General features: G+C 35.5%; 1 protein-coding gene across 9 annotated transcripts in view; it reads right to left on the reverse strand.

Moving 5' to 3' along the window:
• NUP98 (nucleoporin 98 and 96 precursor) overlaps nucleotides 1-13,168 on the reverse strand; it is a 101,165-nt gene that overhangs the window by 37,093 nt on the left and 50,904 nt on the right. For all 9 annotated transcript variants that reach the window (XR_005020846.1, XM_036859596.1, XM_036859595.1 and 6 more), the window contains 4 exons: nucleotides 4,889-5,005; nucleotides 3,364-3,662; nucleotides 1,176-1,289; nucleotides 317-455 (listed from right to left, as the gene is read on the reverse strand). Coding sequence is in view for 8 of the 9 variants with exons in the window: in XM_036859596.1 (XP_036715491.1) it covers nucleotides 317-455; nucleotides 1,176-1,289; nucleotides 3,364-3,662; nucleotides 4,889-5,005 (669 nt within the window). In the remaining variant the exon portion in view is untranslated. The remainder of the gene's footprint in view (nucleotides 1-316; nucleotides 456-1,175; nucleotides 1,290-3,363; nucleotides 3,663-4,888; nucleotides 5,006-13,168) is intronic.

The following is a 13,168-nucleotide window of genomic DNA, read 5'->3' on the forward strand; positions in this document are numbered from 1 at the left end:
TTCAATCCCTGGTTGGGGAACTAAGATGCCACATGGTATGCAGTGTGGCCAAAAAAAAAAGTGTTTTCCAGAAGTTTTTGGAAACTAACCAATTGGACCTGAAGATATTAGGGAAAAGAAGTCAAAAAAGTCATACTATAGCATTTCTTTATCACTTATACTTTTAAATGAAAGTAGAGAAACAATAATCACACACACTATAGTAAGTCAAAGAGTCAAGTTGCAAAAAAATGTATATAATATGAATACGTTTGTGTTAACAGAAAAAAATTGTGATTTAGCTGATTATTTTTAAAATATGTAAATAAATTCATACCTATTTAGCCCTTCACCCACAGGTGGTTTTTGGTTATCATCTAAGTAGACAATCACTTCTTTCCTTCGGATATGCACAATGTCATCTAAATTTAGATTTGTCAAATTCACATCTCCTTCAAAATAGATTGAACCATAACCTATAAATCAGAACAAACAGTTAAAAACTCATCCTGTATAGAGGGCAAATACCCATTTCATACTTCTAGTGATTATATAATCAGAAGAAGCAAGCAGCTTTAAACATTAATCAATATTCTAAATCACCCAGCAATTCCTTGAATGGGTTATTTCATCTATAATATGTATTAGAAGGTGACATCAAATACATTTATCTGATTTAACATGTGCGTTTTTACAGCACTTAATGTTATCCTCAAAATAGCCTTTTAAAGTCTCTCCCCATATATCTGTATGGCTGCTACATAAACAACCCTTAACACCTAGCCTGCAGTATGAATTAAAATACTTGAGCCCTTCTTTTAATACAATACAGCAAGATGAGATTTTTCCCCAAGAAAATTTTATCTGTAATAATAATATGAAGTTGAACCTAAATACTACCCATCTCTTGTCAACTATTAATTTTATCACTTAGTATTTCTTGCTGTTTACAGTATTTTAATTGTAGAAAATTGCAATGAGCCAAATACTTACCAAATACTTACAGTCTTTGTAAAGACTGTTACAAAGTTCTAGTCTTTTTTGTTACTTTTCAATCAAAGTGTCTATTCAGGCCAAGGTGGGTCCAAATGTAGGCAAAAAACAGATTTAGCTATCAAGAGCTTCCTTTACTTAATTACAAAAATAAAGTGAAGATCTCTGGCTTATACACTACTAACTCTTAAATTCACACTCACCTTTACGACCAATAGTGAAGTCAGAGACAATGCACTCTCCTTTTTCACTGGTAACTTTAGCTAGGTCATCCATGGATGGAATAGTATAGTAGCCAACCTTAGTGAGAACGATGCCTATGACAAAAGAAACGGAAAATACTAGTTGTGACTGACCTCAGGTAGAGGAATTTTCAGTAATATTTATTTCACTTTTTCCTTTTTAAAAATTTTCTACAGAATGGATAATTTAAAAAGTTACCTGAAATAATCAGTAAATATTATAAAAAGAGAAAATATATAGGAATAAAGCATTTTTCCAAGCTAGTTTTCTTTCTTTTTTTTTTTTTTAATCTGCTTTTCTAAGAAACACTATTCTTAAGAGAAACCAAGTTTTTTTTTAAAAAAACCTCATGGTTAAGTAAGTTTGCAGAACATGCACAAGATAGTATATTACAGGTTCTGAAAACTCACAAAACAATGAAATCTATTTACTTAATCCAGTGTTTCCAAGACTTATTTAACCACAGAACTTCCTTTTCATATGACACCTATTAACATACTGCACTATGAAAGGCATTCCATAGAATACATTCTGGGAAAGACTTATTTTTTTCTTTTATTTTACACATGGAAGATGCCCAAACCCAGGTTTTTGGCTTATGCGGTAATTCAGTGGATTAGAGGTGGAGCTAAAACTCCAAACCCAATGCTTTTAGTTTTACATGTTATTGCCTTCTATAAACCTCTTGTATCTTTCAAATTTACATCCTCAAATTGAGAGCTAAAATCAAGATGAAAAATCCTACATGAGAAAGTCCCATAGACAAATGGAAACTTAAAGGACTACATTGATGTTATTTTAAAAAGTGCTAACTAGGCAGATTTCTGAAGAAATCAAAGAAAATATAGCATGGGTATGCTTATTCTAGTCACTCCTTGTTCCATTTATAGGAAGAGATCAGGCTAACTTGCTCTCTGAGAGGAAAGAGTTTAAGGCCAATATAAGATCAAATTCCAGCCTCCAGCAATGCCCACTCACATGCTTAACTTGCTTCTCTATGGGCAAGTTTTAGAGGATTGTTAAAGTGTCCTTGAGAATGGAATTTTAAATTGGGAGGCGGCAAAAAAGGTCAGTGAGAAAACTAGAAACAATAAAAAAAAATCTAGACTGGATATTTAAGATGCAGTATTATAATGAACTCATGTAGATGTCTAAACACAAACACAGACAACATAGGATTCTTAATGTGAAAGTATAAAGTTGTTTCCTTAGGGCACCAAGTGACCAAAGATATATATGAAGGCAATAAGATAATTAGATAAAGAACAAGTTTACAGACACATCAAGACAAACTGTAAAATAAATTAAAAAAAAAAAAAAGACTAGGCAAAACTAATCTATGTGACAGAAACGAGACTGTGGTTGACTTCTTGAGATGGGGACACAAAAGAACTTTCCAGGGTGAAAGAAATGTTCTATCTCTTGATTGAGTATATATATGTCAAAATTCATTGAAATGAACACTTAAGATCTGTGCACTTCACTATATGCAAATTGTACCTCAGTTAAAAGGGGGGCAGGGGGAATGTAATGACATTTGTCAAAACCCAAATGAGATGTTAAGTCAACAGAGAAAAAAGGCAAACTTTAAGCATCCCGTCAAGATACTTCAGTCTTGTAGTTTATACTGTTTCATGGATTAGTGTGGAAAAACTAATCAGTTCATTGTTGGGGACAAAAAAGAAAAGCACAGAACTGAGGTGATAATAACCATAGCAACCACTAACATTTGAATGCCTGTTCTAGTCAGGCATTTATGGTCTATACACTTAAACGAACTCAAATCTCAAAAATCTCATATGATAATACTACTATAATTTTAATTAAAAAACCAATTAACAATATGTGAGTTTATAAAGCTAGGAAAAATTATGAGGATAGTCTCTCTGGCTACAAAATTTGGGATATTTAAACTATACCAGGATAATTAATAAAATGAATTTTAACTACTCCAAAGGTACAAAAAAAAGTGAATTCCAAATCAACCAAAGCATCAGTGTGAAGTGTTTAAGTGTTAACTTCCATAAAATGCAATAAAAAACATTTAGAAGTTCAAAGAGCTGACTTCTATTATGTTGAAAATCAGTGACAAACAAGAGGTCTCATATGACTGGTAGGAGATTACTCAAGTGCCAATCTGAATCTGACCTGCTGGATGCATATGGTAAGCATTATTTTCTATTTCTTCTCGGTCATCCTGCAGTGACTCCTCATGAAAAGAGGTTCCTTCACTGCTTCCTTCCAGCCCATTTCGCAAGGCAGCACGCATGTTTAACGCAACAATGGTATCATCCACACTGTTGCTGCTGTTATGTTTATTTCCAGCACTCTCTGGGGTTTGAGGAATGGGTTTGGCAATAGGGTTGGTATAAAGATGTGACACAAGAGAATCTTCATCTCCATCCTGCTGATGGTTTTCATCGACTGGTTTGCTCAGAAAACTGAATCTGAAAAGGGAGAAAATAAATACTATCTTAGCCCCTTGAGTAGAAACAGTAGTAAAATGGTAACAATCAACCATTGCTAGGCTTTTACTAGCATCTGGCACTGTTCTAGGTAATTCCATGCATTAAAAATTCACTTAATACTTACGGTAAACCTGGAAAATAAGCTATCATTCTCTGTATTTTACAGAAAACTCGGACACAGAAAAATAACTTGCCAAGGTCACAAAGCTGTAAGTGCTAGAGTTGGGATTGTAACCCAGGAAATCTGGCTGTAGATTCCACAGCTTTAACTGACCTATTTTCATGAATGAATGAATCTGAGCATCACAATATTTAGTTTAAAGGGGGAAGGGGTGTCTACTATGTGGGGTCAAATAATCAGTGGTGAATTTCAAAATAAAAACCTGAAAATTTTTAATTTTTAATATTATAATCAATAAGGTATTAGATAATGATTCATTTATGAAAACTCAAACTAAAATTTTATCCAAAGAGAAAAAAAACAGGAGTGCAAAGACATACATGCAAGGATTTTTCATTGAAGCATTATTTTGAATTTAGGAATACCAAAATAATCTAAATGTCCTCTAATAGAGAACTGATTGAATTACCTTACATTTACAATAATGGTTACAGACTCATTTAAAAAGAGGAGGCAGGTTATTCATATTGATACAGAAAGGTGTTTACAGTAAATGGAAATAAGCAGGTTACAGAATATTATTTCGTGCATAAACTCTACAATATATAAGAATATATTTATAAATAAATTTTTAAACTGTAAGAATACATACTGAACTCTTAAGAATTAGTGTATATACTTGTACTTCCTCCTTTATATATTTCTATACTTTTTTATTTTTTTGGTTTGGTTACAGTGACTGTGTATCACTTTAACAACCCTGTCCAAAATGACATACATGGATAACAAAATAGTTTTGCAGAAGTGAATCAGAAAAACAATAATTTTAAGGTCTAAAGTACTCAAGAAGCAACAACACAACATAATTTCTAGATGCTCATATGCTGTAATATTGGGTTGGCCAAAAAGTTCGTTCGGATTTTTCCATAAGATAGTATGGAAAAATCCGAACGAACTTTTTGGCCAACCCAATACTTCTAACTTCATAAAATTTCATAGAACGAATAAATTCTAAGCTCAGAATCTTTTCTAAATGAGCACAAGGCCCTCTACCAGAAGTAACCCAAATGAGAATTCAGTTTACCTCTCTCCATTTTCTGGATAATCAGATGGTGAAGCTAGATCTTCTGAATCACGATTAACAGGAGAGAAGAGATTGCTATTGTTAAGGTTTTTCAAAACCAGCTTCTTAATGCTCTTCCTATAAGCAGAGACCAAACGAAAAAAAAAAGAAAGAACTCAGGCACACATAATTACATCAAAGACTATCTTAAAACCTTAAGTGGAAAGGGGCACTCTTATTCAATTCATATATATCTAAAATTGACCTAACAAGTTCAATTCACCAACTTATCCCATAAATACATAACCAGAACACAAGGTCTCAAATATATTACACTCTGGTGTTTGGAAGAATAAGCTAAGCACATAAAAACCAAGTAGGAAATCCCCTAGAAAATACTCTTCCCTTTCTGAACTCCCTGAGCATTTTGTTCAGACACTAGTTTACTCATCACACTGTAATATATTTCAATTACTTCTCTATATGTCTTTTCTCTCATTAAATATTTTCTTTTTTGGCAGTCAGGATTTATGACTGCTCCTGCATAGAACTTGGCACGCTGCCTTGAAGGAAAATAGGATAGATGTTTGTTGATTAAATGAGATAGGTTTCTTTAAAAAAAAGACAAGAAAGAGGAGTAAAATCCCCTGATATCCAATGATGGAAATGACCATGAATACCTAAAAAGTTCAAGTTTGTGTACAATAGGTTTATTTAAGGCAACAACGTCTACAGCATACAGGCTTTAAGTAGAAAAACCATATAAGAGATCTTAATCAACCTCCACTTAAAAAGTCACTGGATTACCTAATGCACTCTATTCCCTCTTTTAAAACAACCAACCATTGGGAATTCCCTGGAGGTCCAGTGGTTAGGACTGCACGTTTCTACTGCGTGGGTTTGATCCCTGGTTGGGGAACTAAGATCCCGCATGGTGTGCGGTACAGCCAAAAAAACAAAAACAAAGCAAAACAAAAAAAACCCCACCAACCAACCCGCCTCCCCCCGCCCCCCACCGCCGCCCAAAACCAACCATTAAGTAGTTAGGCCACTCTCTTATTTATTCTAGTCTCAACAACTGGGTTATATAGTAACAAACATCTAGTGTTTGTTCCTTACCTATGTATGCTAGTTATACTCCTTATAGTAATGATGTTATTAAATAAGTATTAAGTAAGCCAATAAAATAGGCACTTGACAATAAAAAATTATTATTTCCATGAAAAATAAAACTTGCCCTCCTATTAATGGTAGACTAGGTAATGGAGACTAATTCGCCTAGGAAGGATTACCAGAAAACTCAGAGCTCTTTCTAGGCATTAAGAGCCAACAAGATAGTAAAAAATGACTGTACCAGCAACCTGGGGGGACAGTGGTATGGGGAGGTGTCCGATATTTTGGGTTGCTTTTCTCCTGAAGACCTTTCTGATCCAAAGGGAAGGCTGAGAGGCTGATGGTGAACTTGACAGTCTTGTGGGACCAGGGAGGCAGAGATGAGTCTAGAGCCACCAAGGGGGTGGGTCACTAGTAATGCCACTCGTTTTGTGTTGGGACCTGAAAAGTCTCTACCCCTGGAGTTAAGAACTAAAAGTAAAAAGCACATGGTCCTAAGTTCAGCTATGACTCATCTCAATAAGCACTGTCATAAAAAAAAAAACAAAAACTCTGAAGGTCAATATCATCATCCTTGAGTTCCAGTTACTGCCACAGTTTTCTTCAAAGAAGATAAATGGCCAATAAGCACATAAGATACACAACATCATAAAGGGAATGCAAATTACAAGCATGAGGTACCACTTCACTCCCACTAGAATGGCTGTTATAAACAAACAGACAAACCATAAAATAACAAGAGCTGACAAGGATATGGAGAACATTAAAACATTGTGCACTGCTGGTGGGAATGTAAAATGGTGCAGCAGCTATGGAAAACAGTTTGGCCGTTCTTTCTTTCTTTTTTCCTTTATTTTTTAACATCTTTATTGGAGTATAATTGCTCTAGAATGGTGTTAGTTTCTGCTTTATAACAAAGTGAATCAGCCATACATATACATATATCCCCACACCTCCTCCCTCTTGCGTCTCCCTCCCACCCTCCCGATCCCACCCCTCTAGGTGGTCACGAAGCACCGAGCTGATCTCCCTGTGCTGTGTGGCTGCTTCCCACTAGCTACCAATTTTACATTTGGTAGTCCATGCCACTCTCTCACTTCATCCCAGCTTACGCTGCCCCCTCCCCATGTCAAGTCCATTCTCTACGTCTGTGTCTTTATTCCTGTCCTGCCCCTAGGTTCTTCAGAACCATGTTTTTTTTTTTTTTAGATTCCATATATATATGTGTTAGCATACGGTATTTGTTTTTCTCTTTCTGACTTACTTCACTCTGTATGACAGACTCTGGGTCCATCCACCTCACTACAAATAACTCAATTTCGTTTCTTTTTATGGCTGAGTCATATTCCATTGTATATATGTGCCACATCTTCTTTATCCATTCATCTGTCGATGGACACTTAGGTTGCTTCTATGTCCTGGCTATTGTAAATAGAGCTGCAATGAACATTGTGGTACATGACTCTTTTTGAATTATGGTTTTCTCAGGGTATATGCCCAGTAGTGGGATTGCTGGGTCATATGGTAGTTCTATTTTTAGTTTTTTAAGGAACCTCTGTACTGTTCTCCATAGTGGCTGTATCAATTTACATTCCCACCAACAGTGTAAGAGGGTTCCCTTTTCTCCACACCCTCTCCAGTGTTGTTTGTAGATTTTTTTGACGATGGCCATTCTGACCGGTGTGAGGTGATACCTCATTGTAGTTTTGATTTGCATTTCTCTAATAATTAGTGATGTTGAGCATCCTTTCATGTGTTTGTTGCCAATCTGTATATCTTCTTTGGAGAAATGTCTATTTAGGTCTTCTGCCCATTTTTGGATTGGGTTGTTTGTTTTTTGGATATTGAGCTGCATGAGCTGCTTGTAAATTTTAGAGATTAATCCTTTGCCAGTTGCTTTGTTTGCAAATATTTTCTCCCATTCTGAGGGTTGTCCTTTAGGCTTGTTTATGGCTTCCTTTGCTGTGCAAAAGCTTTTACGTTTCATTAGATCCCATCTGTTTTTTTTAAATTAAATTAATTAATTAATTAATTAATTTATGGCTGTGTTGGGTCTTCGTTTCTGTGCGAGGGCTTTCTCTAGTTGCGGCAAGTGGGGGCCACTCTTCATCGCGGTGTGCAGGCCAATCCTTATCACGGCCTCTCTTGTTGCGGAGCACAGGCTCCAGACGCGCAGGTTCAGTAATTGTGGCTCACAGGCCTAGCTGCTCCGCGACATGTGGGATCTTCCCAGACCAGGGCTCGAACCCATGTCCCCTGCATTGGCAGGCAGATTCTCAACCACTGCACCACCAGGGAAGCCCCCTGTTTTTGTTTTTATTTCCATTTCTCTAGGAGGTGGGCCAAAAAGGATCTTGCTGTGATTTATGTCAAAGAGTGTTCTTCCTATGTTTTCCTCTAAGAGTTTGATAGTGTCTGGCCTTACATTTAGGTCTTTAATCCATTTTGAGTTTATTTTTGTATATGGTGTTAGGGAGTGTTCTAATTTCATTCTTTTACATGTAGCTGTCCAGTTTTCCCAGCACCACTTATTGAAGAGGCTGTCTTTTCTCCATTGTATATTCTTGCTTCCTTTATCAAAAATAAGGTGACCATATGTGGGTGGGTTTATCTCTGGGCTTTCTATCCTGTTCCATTGATCTATATGTCTGTTTTTGTGCCAGTACCATACTGTCTTGATGACTGTAGCTTTGTAGTATAGTCTGAAGTCCAGGAGCCTGATTCTTCCAGCTCCATTTTTCTTTCTCAAGATTGCTTTGGCTCTTCAGGGTCTTTTGTGTTTCCATACAAATTGGGAAATTTGTTGTTCTAGTTCTGTGAAAAATGCCATTGGTAGTTGGATAGGGACTGCATTGAATCTGTAGATGCTCTGGGTAGCATAGTCATTTTCACAATGTTGATTCTTCTAATCCAAGAACATGGTATATCTCTCCACATGTTTGTATCATCTTTAATTTCTTTCATCAGTGTCTTCTAGTTTTCTGCATACATACAGGTCTTTTGTCTCCTTAGGTAGGTTTATTCCTAGGTATTTTATTCTTTTTGTTGCAATGGTAAATGGGAGTGTTTCCTTAATTTCTCTTTCAGGTTTTTCATCATTAGTGTATAAGAATGCAAGAGATTTCTGTGCATTAATTTTATATCCTGCTACTTTACCAAATTCATTGATTAGCTTTAGTAGTTTTCTGGTAGCATCTTTAGGATTCTCTATGTATAGTATCATGTCATCTGCAAACAGTGACAGCTTTACTTCTTCTTTTCTGATTTGGATTCCTTTTATTTCTTTTTCTTTTCTGATTGCTGTGGCTAACACTTCCGAAACTATGTTGAATAATAGTGGTGAGAGTGGACAACCTTGTCTCGTTCCTGATCTTAGCGGAAATGGTTTCAGTTTTTCACCATTGAGGACGATGTTGGCTGTGGGTTTGTCACATATGGCCTTTATTATGTTGAGGTAAGTTCCCTCTATGCCTACTTTCTGAAGGTTTTTTTTTAATCATAAATGGGTGTTGAATTTTTTCGAAAGCTTTTTCTGCATCTATTGAGATGATCATATGGTTTTTTTCCTTCAATTTGTTAATATGGTGTATCACATTGATTGATTTGCATATATTGAAGAATCCCTGCATTCCTGGGATAAACCCCACTTGATATGGTATATGACCCTTTTAATGTGCTGTTGGATTCTGTTTGCTAGTATTTTGTTGAGGATTTTTGCAACTATGTTCATCAGTGATATTGGCCTGTAGTTTTCTTTCTTTGTGACATCTTTGTCCGGTTTTGGTATCAGGGTGATGGTGGCCTCATAGAATGAGTTTGGGAGTGTTCCTCCCTCTGCTATATTTTGGAACAGTTTGAGAAGGACAGGTGTTAGCTCTTCTCTAAATGTTTGCTGGAATTCGCCTGTGAAGCCATCTGGTCCTGGGCTTTTGTTTGTTGGAAGATTTTTAATCACAGTCTCAATTTCAGTGCTTGTCATTGGTCTGTTTATATTTTCTCTCTCTTCCTGGTTCAGGCTCAGAAGGTTGTGCTTTTCTAAGAATTTGTCCATTTCTTCCAGGTTGTCCATTTTATTGGCATATAACTGCTTGTAGTAATCTCTCATGATCCTTTGTATTTCTGCAGTGTTAGTTGTTATTTCTCCTTTTTCATTTCTAATTCTATTGATTTGAGTCTTCTCCTTTTCTTGATGAGTCTGGCTAATGGTTTATCAATTTTGTTTATCTTCTCAAAGAACCAGCTTTTAGTTTTACTGATGTTTGTTACTGTTTCCTTCATTTCTTTTTCATTTATTTCTGATCTGATCTTTATGATTTGTTTCCTTCAGCTAACTTTGGGGTTTTTTTGTTCTCCTTTCTCTAATTGCTTTAGGTATAAGGTTCTGTTGTTTATTTGAGATGTTTCTTGTTTCTTGAGGCAGGATTGTATTGCTATAAACTTCTGTCTTAAGAACTGCTTTTGCTGCATCTCATAGGTTTTGGGTCGTTGTGTTTTCTTCACTGTCATTTGTTTCTAGGTATTTTTGATTTCCTCTTTAATTTCTTCAGTGATCTCTTGGTTATTTAGTAGTGTATTGTTTAGCCTCCATGTGTTTGTATTTTTTTTACAGATTTTTTTCTGTAATTGATATGTAGTCTCATAGTGTTGTGGTCGGAAAAGATACTTGATACAATTTCAATTTTCTTAAATTTACCAAGGCTTGATTTGTGACCCAAGATATGATCTATCCTGAAGAATGTTCCATGAGCACTTGAGAAGAAAGTATATTGTTATTTTTGGATGGAATGTCCTATAAATACCAATTAAGTCCATCTTGTTTAATGTATCATTTAAAGCCTGTGTTTCCTTATTTATTTTCATTTGGATGATCTGTCCATTGGTGAAAGTGGGGTGTTAAAGTCCCCTACTATGATTGTGTTACTGTTGATTTCCCCTTTTATGGCTGTTAGCATTTGCCTTATGTATTGAGGTGCTTCTCTGTTGGGGGCATAGATATTTACAAATGTTATATCTTCTTATTGGATTGATCCCTTGATCATTAATGTAGTGTCCTTCTTTGTCTCTTGTAATAGTCTTTATCTTAAAGACTATTTTGTCTGATATGAGAATTGCTACTCCAGCTTTCTTTTGATTTCCATTTGAATGCAATATCTTTTTCCATCCCCTCACTTTCAGTCTGTATGTGTGCCTAGGTCTGAAGTGGGTCTCTTGTAGACAGCATATATAGGTCTTGTCTTTGTATCCATTCAGCCAATCTATGCCTTTTGGTTGGAGTATTTAATCTATTTACATTTAAGGTAGTTATCGATATGTTTGTTCCTATTACCATTTTCTTAATTGTTTTGGGTTTGTTATTGTAGGTCTTTTCCTTCTCTTGTGTTTCCTGCCTAGAGAAGTTCCTTTAGCATTTGTTGTAAAGCTGGTTTGGTGGTGCTGAATTCTCTTAGCTTTTGCTTGTCTGTAAAGGTTTTAATTTCTCCATCAAGTCTGAATGAGATCCCTGCTGGGTAGAGTATTCTTGGTTGTAGGTTTTTCCCTTTCATCACTTTAAATATGTCCTGCCACTCCCTTCTGGCTTGCAGAGTTTCTGCTGAAAGATCAGCTGTTAACCTGATGGGGATTTCCTTGTATGTTACTTGTTGTTTTTCCCTTGTTGCTTTTAGTATGTTTTCTTTGTATTTAATTTTTGATAGATAGTTTGATGAATATGTGTCTTGGCGTGTTTCTCCTTGGATTTATCCTGTATGGGACTCTGCGCTTCCTGGACTTGATTAACTATTTCCTTTCCCATATTAGGGAAGTTTTTAACTATCATCTCTTCAAATATTTTCTCAGTCCCTTTCTTTTTCTCTTCCTCTTCTGGGACCCCTATAATTCGAATGTTGGTGTGTTTAATGTTGTCCCAGAGGTCTCTGAGACTGTCCTCAATTCTTTTCATTCGTTTTTCTTTATTTTGGTCTGAGGTAGTTATTTCCACTATTTTATCTTCCAGGTCACTTATCTGTTCTTCTGCCTCATTTATTCTGCTACTGATTCCTTCTAGAGAATTTTTAATTTCATTTATTGTGTTGTTCATCATTGTTTGCTCTTTAGTTCTTCTACGTCCTTGTTAAACGTTTCTTGTATTTTCTCCATTCTATTTCCAAGGTTTTGGATCACCTTTACTATATCATTACTCTGAATTCTTTTTCAGGTAGCCCGAACAGTTTGGCAGTTCTTAAAAGGTTAAGTATAGAATCAATGTATGACCAAACAATTCCAGTCCTGGATATATACTCAAAGGAATTGAAACCGGGACTCTGATACTTGTACACCAACATTTATAGCAGCACTATTCACATAGCTAAAAGGTGGAAACAACCCAAAAGTCCATCAATAGATGGAATGGATAAACAAAATGTGGGTTAACCATACAGTGGAATATTATTCAGCCTTAAAAAGAAATGACGTTTTGATACATGCTACAACTTAATGAACCTCTAAAACATTATGCCAACTAATGAGAACATACTGTATAGCACAGGGAACTCTACTTAATGCACTGTGGTGACATGAATGGGAAGGAAGTCCAAAAGGGAGAGGATATGTGTATATGTATGGCTGATTCATTTTGCTATACAGCAGAAACTAACACAACATTGTAAAGCAACTATACTCCAATAAAAGTAATTTAAACAAATAAAATAAAACATTATGCCAAGTAAAATAATCCAGACATGAAAAAAAGAATAAATTCTGTATGATTCTCTGTATATGAGGTATCTAAAATAGGCAAATTCTTACAGACAGAAAGTAATACAGAGGTTAACAGGTTAACAGGTTTCTTCTTCTGGGGGAAGAAGAAAATAGGGAATTATTGCATGGCAGGTACAGAGTTTCTGTCTGGGATGATGAAGTTCTGGAGATACTGGTGGTGATAGTTACACAATATTGTAAATATACTTAACACAACTGAATTGCAATTGTACATAACAAATTTTACCATTTTAACCATTTTCATGTATATTTTACCACAATAAAAATTAGTAAGTAAAAAAACACAAGTAATTCAGGCACACATTTGTAAAAGCTGTTAAATATTAAAATAGATAAATTTAGGAAAACTGCAGATGTGTTCATATGCGTTTTTGTGATACTGGAGGTTAAGGAAATAAAGTAACTGAAATATCCAAACCAAATAAATCACTA

Source organism: Balaenoptera musculus, chromosome 8, assembly GCF_009873245.2.
Source record: "Balaenoptera musculus isolate JJ_BM4_2016_0621 chromosome 8, mBalMus1.pri.v3, whole genome shotgun sequence".
Lineage (NCBI taxonomy): Eukaryota > Metazoa > Chordata > Mammalia > Artiodactyla > Balaenopteridae > Balaenoptera > Balaenoptera musculus.